Source organism: Phaseolus vulgaris, chromosome 2 (assembly GCF_000499845.2).
Source record: "Phaseolus vulgaris cultivar G19833 chromosome 2, P. vulgaris v2.0, whole genome shotgun sequence".
Classification (NCBI taxonomy): domain Eukaryota; kingdom Viridiplantae; phylum Streptophyta; class Magnoliopsida; order Fabales; family Fabaceae; genus Phaseolus; species Phaseolus vulgaris.
In genome coordinates, this window is record NC_023758.2 from 40,387,651 (window position 1) to 40,396,220 (window position 8,570).

Here is an 8,570-nt window from a genome sequence, read left to right on the forward strand (position 1 = left end):
ATATATTTTTTTTATTAATATTGTGTAATAATTTTTAAGAATAAAATTATGATAGTTTAACCAATGAACAAACAATACATTAAATATTGTGTGACCTTAACAATGCAAGTTAATTTAAGAATATATTTGGACAAGTTTTTCCATAAGAACTTTCGGGAGAGAAATTCAAAGGGAAAAAAATGAAAATAAGTTTTCTACGGGTTAAATAGCTTAGGCATATTTAAAGTTAAAAACTATATGAGAGAGGTTTTACAGATTAACTTATTTATAACTTAATTTCAATAAACTTGTATTTTTTTAGTTTAATGAGAGGGTTATAAACCAAAACTCTCCCATAAAGAAGATATTTGTATTTATAAAAGAACATTTCAATTGGTATCTTTTAAATTTTCATAAATCAAACTTTGACTTTATATGAATTCATATTTAACTTTTTTTTAAAAGTGATTAAAAAATACGTACATCATCAACATTATAGGTAATCAATTACAAACATAAATAAAATATGTTTATAAACAATATGTGATCTCACAACAAACATAAAAATGTTTGACAATTATTAAATAGTTAAATTTGATCAGATTAATACTTCAACCTAAAGAGTTATGTTTACTATCGATTTTTTATCACTCGATAACTTTTTCTCAAGACTTTCAATCAATAGGTCAATATGATTCATTATTCATACTAGTACATGACTTTCTATATAAAATTACATGTCAATACATATATTCTTGCATATCGTACTTTATCGTAATACTCATATAATTAGGAATATCTCTAAGTAGATGTTTTTCTTATCTCATCTATCACACCATCAATTTCTTTATGAGATAGAAGGATGTTGAATTTTAACCATTCATTTAGTGTCATCAATTTTTCTTAATGGATTGAGAATTTTTCATGGTGAGAAACCTTCTTTCATTGAACACAGGAATTATCAATTCTTGTTATATTGGACTCAATCTACTTAACACTCTTGTAGCAACAATAGTCAAAAGAGAATTTGTAGGAAGTGAAAGAGAAAGAATAAGAGTTGCAATGTGAAAGACCTATTCATATGTTAATCCCCATTGTAGGAAAAAATATCTTTGATAATTGTCTCTTTATTTCTTTATTTAATTTATTGGATGTTTATCTAACTTTTATTTAAGTTCTTAATGCTATTTGTGGCTTAAGATGTTTAGCCTATTTCTATCATAAAATATTAGGAGATAAAATTATGATTTTTTTATTTTTCAATTTCCTTTTGAAAAATATTATTGAAATTAATAATTAAATAAATATTAACATTTTGATCTTTATAGGATCAATTTTTATTTTTTTTTATAAAAATCACGACAAAATAATAATTATTATTATTACAAAATTGAAATTAGGATGTTATTACATATACTTCTTTTCCATTGACAATTAATTTACATAAACCAACGTTTTAAGTCACTCTGAATACACTCCCCTTCATTATTAGATAGAATGAACAATTTAATCATTAGAATATTAAGAAGATTAAACATAAACAATTTAAACAAAAATAGAATTTCATTGTAAAAAATATTAAATACAACAACAAATTGATCTACTTATTTTTTAAGTAATAGCATAACAATTTAAAATAGTGTGAGTTTGTTTAGGTTGAAAATAAGTGTTTTAGAAAAGGTGATTTATTTATAAAGCAGAAACGGTTCACGGTTCTGTATTTGGTTCCAATAAAAAAGTCTTTTTTCATCAAAGCCATCTCTGCATTTTCTTCAATTATAACTTTCACATCTACTTATTTTTAAAAATGTGAAAAACATGCAATTTTTTTTATTAAATAAGTGCAAAACGAAGACACCCTTTATCTCATTGAATTTCTAGGAAGTGGCAAAAGAGTGTAATTAATTCTTTTTATTTGTTAAAACATGTTTAGTTGTCAAGTCAAGTCAACAAACCCATATGCCATGACCAGTTCCACCTAACAAAAATAACCGTGTCGTCGTTATTTACCATGAAAAAGGGTGCCACGTGGAGGACGGAGAGACACGAAGCCGCCATTTTATGCTCTCTCTCCTTTCTCGTTCCCACTCGCTTGTCACCTTCCTCGATGGTCCAATCTTTGAACACAAACCAACCTGTCCCTTTTACGCTCCCAGAAGCACCCAAGGAAAAAAAATATGCCCCGCGTAGAACTACAACACCCTTTGAAACGTTGCGTATTGCAGGAACAAGAACAGCGTGGTCAAGTCAACAATCACTTAAAAGACTCGTTAACTCTTCTTATTGTGATCCATGAACAAAGAGTGAGGCAAGACAAACAACCACAGTTGGATCATCACTCTACACCTTCGGAGGAATGATGGGCATGATCAACGTCAGCGTTGCGGGCTTGGATCCCCAGATGGCTGCAGAGAAAGCTGTGAATGTCATTGGCCATGGCTATGATCTTTGCAGAGATATAAGGTTCTCAGTTTGTAAGTCTAAATTGATCGAGATCGATTCCACACACACAAGAGACCTTGTTTTTCCCGGTGGGGTGGTTGTGGACGATGTTCCCAACTCCATCAAGTGCGACAAGGGTGAACGCACCAGGTTTCACTCTGATGTGCTCCCCTTCAATCAGGTACGTACATCATCACATCACCGACAACATCTAATGTTTTAATTATGTTGTTGCCAGAATTGAATTTTTATCAAGGGTTTTAAAGACACAGTCCACAACCACTGTTTTGACTGCAAATCAAGGTTTTGGGATGTCTGATATCGCAATTGTGATTGTGTCCTCCACATTTTTGCCTGTCATAATGACCATGAAATCTTGATTTTAATTAGTAGCTGCTACTGATATTTGTTTGGGATTCTTGCTTCATACGGGGTGGATGGATGCGCGTATTTGAAATTGGGTTACTGAAATTTCCTTTTTTTAACCGATACTTGATTCATCGGTATTGTTTTGACTTTTGAGAACTAAATATTTGTTTGTGCCGTGTTTGGACTATTTACAAACATGATTTTGATCAGTCTTTTGATTTAAAAATATGATTTTTTGGTTAAAACTGGAGTTGAAGAGAGCTGATTAAAATTCAGAAACTTTTATCCCAAAAGCAAGTTTGTTCAGACTTCTTAACCTAACGACGGAAAAGCTATTTTTTTCACTTCTACTCAGCTGTACTTCTAAGAGCAAAGTTGACTTTGGTTAGACACAACCAAACATGTTAGTGTTTTGTTGGAGTTCCCCACTTCCCTGTTGTTTATTTTTCTTTCTTCCTTCCCATTTGTCATATATGGTTTTTTAATATAAAACTAAAATTAAGGAGTGAATCTTGGGTTCACTCTATGATTCGATATTGTAAAATGAGAAAGTCTGAATTTCCACGAATTTGGTTCGTTGCAGATGTCTGAGCATTTCAACAAACAGTTATCCTTGTCCGGAAAGATTCCAACTGGCCAATTCAATTTCATGTTCAACATGAAAAAATGCTGGGCTACAGATGCAGCTTCTACTAAAAACCTTGCCTATGATGGATGGTTCATAACATTATATAATGTCGAATTAGATAGATCCAACATATCCCTTTCTGAACATGTGAAAAAAGAAGTGCCTTGTTCATGGAACCCCGCAGCACTTGCCGAGTAAGTCTTATCGTTATTGTTGTTTTTCATTTTCTTCTCGTTAACAGTATCAAAATATTAAAGAGCTTTCATATAATTTGTTTTCTTAACTATGAATGGTATCACTTTGATTGCCTACCACCACCTACTCCTTGATTACTAAAACCATAATGATATGGACTAAGGAAGAAGACTCTTGTGTGTTAGATCATGATGATTTTACTTGTCTGCGTGTGTTTTGGGTCCAGGTGTAGAATTCCTACTTTGATGTCAAAGAGTCTCCTAACGTTAAAAAAACACTTGTCCTTAAAGAGAGTAGAGAAACTTTATCCTGATAATGTTTAAACTTGCACTTGTTTTCCTACTGTATTATTATATAGGATAAACTAATATGGTGTACAATTTAATATACTCTTAAAAGCTTTTAGTGTATATTTTCCTGTTTGAACAATCGTTTAATTCTTTCTTTGATAAAATTAAAAAAAAAATCCTTCTTTACGTTGGCTGGACCTAAATAGTGCTCCATATGAAATGTGATTCTTCAGGTTCATTGAAAAATATGGTACCCATATAATAGTTGGGGTGCAGATGGGAGGCAAAGATGTGGTACATATCAAGCAGACAAAAGATTCAGATTTAACGTCAACTGAAGTGCAGAAGTTGCTAAAGCAATTAGCTGATGAGAGGTTTTCTGAGGTTTCAAATCAAAGTTCTAATGTCAATCCTGCAGACAGATCGAGAAAATTAAAGGTTAAGATGAAGCAGTATATTTTCTTATAAAGGACAGCTTGCCTTCCATTCCATCACTTGCATTTAAAATGAAAAACACAGTGAAGTGCAGAATATGATTTTAGAGAGTTTTTAATTTGGTTGAAAAAGAAATTTGTTTGAAAGAAAAGTAGGAAACTACATGGAAGATATATTAGTCGAAATATGTAAGTAGATCCATATGGCAACATAAAAATATTAAATACACAAATGAACTGAAGATTGCAACCAGTCTTCCTAATCTCTCATCATATCTCAACTAGCATGTCCCTTAGAAGCATGTGCAGAAAGAACACCAAAGAAAAAAGTCAAATCCACACACACCCATTACAAATTTACAGAAAGAATAAACAACCTTTAAGATGGTATGATAGCTTTCTGCTGAAACCAGGTGCAACAAAGGGTTGCTCACAGTACACTCCTAAAATTTTAGCTTCTTTGCTTTTACCCTAAGCCTTTCATAATGAACTGTCATAATGCTGACTCTTCCAATAGTTGAAGTTCCAATATAGAGGCCAAGAATGGCTTTATATTTCACTGTGAAAACACAGTGCTGCTCACTAGGAATCCGACAAAAATGTTCTGAAGAAAACGGCTGGCTTAGAATGCAACAATAAATATGCATGACTTTGGAATATGTGAATGGAAATGGAAATCTAGTAGTTGTCTAAATATATCTGTAATCATGTCTACAGGGTAGTCATGGGCACAGGAACAAACCTAATCCTATTGCTGGCAGGCCAATCGTGAGAAGACACTCCAAGAATGATGTTAGTATATTTTTGTGTTACAAGAACGTTGATATTTTCATCATTTCAGCTCTAGCACCATCTAGCCATCCTGCATCTGACAGAGTTGGACTTCTCATATAAATTGCTTTGCAGGATATTGTGAGCATTTCTGTTCGAAGAGGGGGTATTGATAATGGTCAATCTTACAACAAGTGGCTTTCAACCATATCACAGTGTCCTAATGTCGTATCAATGTCTTTCGTGCCTATCACTTCCCTTCTGAATTCTGTTCCAGGCAATGGATTTTTAAGTCATGCAGTGAATTTGTATCTTAGATGTGAGTGACACCTGCAACTTTAGTTTCTTTCCAGCCTGTTATTATCTTGAACTTTTTTCTTTAGGACTTCATTTCTAAATTTCTTGATCGAGATATCTTATGGAAGTAAAACTCTATCATTATCATGTAAATCCTGCAGCACCGAAGAGGATGTGGCCTATTTTCATGAGAATAAGAAGACATAAAACTGTGACTTCAGGGTTATTTGAATGGCTGTAGGATTCATAACATAAGTAGACATACAATCAGATCAAGCTTACATGTGTATCATGTTTATCCTGGGATTAGTTTTGAGATACATATACTCTCATGAGAAGAACTAATCTTGACCTTTCAAAATCAACTCCTCACACTTCTCACATTTTCATTAAATACTAACCAATGTTCGTGTGTATGTTCCATAAACCGCAAGTACCTAATATTAAATCAATATATATTATTTATATTTTTCTATTACATGCCTCATCTGGTACAGTGTTTTAACAGTTTCCTGTTTCAAACAGATAAACCTGAAATAGAAGAGCTTCATCAATTTCTAGAATTTCAGTTGCCTCGGCAATGGGCCCCAATGTATGGTGATCTGCCTCTTGGATTCGGCCATAAGCATAAAAAGAGCATGTCTCCATCACTTCAGTTCTCTCTCATGGGACCAAAGCTTTATGTTAACATCATGAAGGTAATTAATTTGGTTCTTACTCTTTAAAAGTCATAAAATCTGCCCAGACATTACCTGTGCTCTAATTTCTTGCAACCATTTACAAATTGGAAACTTTATTTAGATGGGGCTGGAAGAACACATAATGTGAATTAGTTACCTACATTATGAACTTCTTTGTTCCAAAAACTCAGTAACAGTACTTCTATATAATCAATCATTGTGTTTGGGTAAATAGTTTATTGAATAAGTATTTATCCTGATATAAGTATGTATAAGTTATTTCTGTAATCAAAGGAAAAACATGATTAAATTATTTTCATATAAGTTGTATGTTGTTTCTAATAAACTAATCTAAAGATCTGTGCTTACGTGTCCAAATAAGTTGTAAATTAATGCTAAAAAACTAACTAATGTATTTTCGTTAAGCAGGTTGACTCTGGAAACCGGCCTGTGACAGGTATTCGTTTATACTTGGAAGGCAAGAAAAATGACCACCTGGCAATCCATCTGCAGCATCTTTCAGAGGTTCCTGGAGCCCTTGAAATTTCAGAAGATCATGGTTATGATCCTGTTGATGAACCAGATGACCGAGGCTACTATGAGCCTGTGAAATGGACAATGTTTTCCCATGTCTACACAGCACCTGTGCAGTACAGTAGCTCCCGAATGGACGAGTCCACAGCCATTCTGACAAAAGCCTGGTTTGAAGTTAAGCTTGTGGGAATGAAGAAAGTTCTTTTCTTGAGACTTGGATTCTCCACAGTAGCGTCTGCCACAATTCGCAGATCAGAATGGGATGGACCTTCAACATCGTCTAGAAAGTCAGGATTCTTCTCAGCATTGATGAGTACCAGGCTTAGCAAAGAATTGCAGTCAGCAGAGAAGCCTACTAAAGTTGATATAAACTCAGCAATTTATCATGGTGGACCACCTGTGCCAGCAAGGGCTCCAAAAATGCTGAGTTTAGTGGACACAAAGGAAATGGTTAGGGGTCCTGAGGATCAACCAGGGTATTGGGTGGTCACTGGGGCAAAGCTGTGTGTAGAGGGTGGTAGAATCTCAATCAAGGCCAAGTATTCGTTGTTGACTATATTGTCGGAAGAATCTCTTCTCTAGGAGAAATTAGTTGATGATGTTAATATTGTTTTGTTGTAAATATCTTATACCATTTATTTGAAGAAAAAAATAGATAAGGGGGAGTGTCATCTCGTGCTAAGTGCCCGGAGTATGACAATATCAGTTGATTGTTGGTGGATTATGGTTTTCTTACTTTGTTTTGGTGTAAATGCCTTCAATAATAAATAATAGTATTTGGAATGGGGAATCAAAGCGTTTTATTTTATGCTAGAAATTCTAGCTTATGGTAGCATGCTGGTGAATTTGCTTCATATCAGCATTATGTATTTCTACACAAGGAGGTGGTGCTCCAATTGAGTGCCCCATTGAATCATAATGTGTTAACTGTCAATGATGCTCCGAGAATCTAGAAGCTAGAAAGATGAAGGACCTAAAAGCAAAACATAATCTCTTTCCGTCTAATTTTGGAAACTGTTCTTTGCTAAGAAACTTCCAAGGATATTTGAGATTTCCCTTCAAGCCTTAAGAAGAGATTTTGAGAAAGTGTCAATGAAGGAGGTGAGGATCAATCACATATTATTTTGCAAGTACACAGGAGATTAGCAACAAGATGTAATTCCATGACGACAAGATGGAAAATGTCACTGGTGTAGAAATGATTCTACGGTCTTTGATATCAAAGTTCGATTATGTTGTGTGTGCAATTGAAGAATCCAAATATATAGATAAACTCTCCCTTGATGAACTACAAAGTTCTTTGGTGGTGCATGAGCAAAAGATGAACAAATGTTCAAGTTATATGCAGTGGAGGACCAGGTGTTGAAGTTTAAACCAAATGGAAGATCACTTTGTATTAAGGGTATAACGGTCAATGAAAAAGTGAATGAATTTCGAGCCTAGAATATACATGAAAAACACATCACCTCTTTTAAAAAACATAATTTATAAATAATCTAAAACAAACACTCTACTAAAAAATTGATTGCATTTTAATTCAAATAATATGTAAAAATTAATTAAAAAATCATAAAAATAAGATATTTTTGAACTAGTTTCCTAAAAAGGAAATTTAATAAATTATGCTATTTTCAATTTTTTATTCAATTATTATTATTATACGTTAAACTATTTAATTATTTATGTTTTTAATAATTATAAAATTGGAGTATACATCTTTTAAGTTTTCATGTATTGTATTATATAAATATTTATATCCTTAAATAATAATTTTCATTTCAATTATAAATTTTAAAGTAATTACATAAAATTCAATAAACTTGTGATATATCGCTATATGTTTTAAGTTATTTGATAATAATGTAAAAGAACTATATTTCTCGACATTTAAATTGAGATTAAAAAATAGAAGAAAATAAAACGGAATACAAGTATTTTACCTTCTCTTCTT

General features: G+C 32.8%; 1 protein-coding gene across 1 annotated transcript; it reads left to right on the forward strand.

Annotated features, from left to right (window-relative positions):
* The first annotated feature begins 2,065 nt into the window (after positions 1-2,065).
* LOC137812068 (MACPF domain-containing protein NSL1) lies at positions 2,066-7,414 on the forward strand. The gene is made up of 7 exons (XM_068613956.1): positions 2,066-2,602; positions 3,374-3,612; positions 4,137-4,341; positions 5,055-5,129; positions 5,244-5,427; positions 5,931-6,103; positions 6,515-7,414. Exons 1-7 carry the CDS (start codon positions 2,336-2,338, stop codon positions 7,199-7,201), a joined length of 1,830 nt encoding a protein of 609 aa, XP_068470057.1. The 5' UTR covers positions 2,066-2,335; the 3' UTR covers positions 7,202-7,414.
* Positions 7,415-8,570: the final 1,156 nt, after the last annotated feature.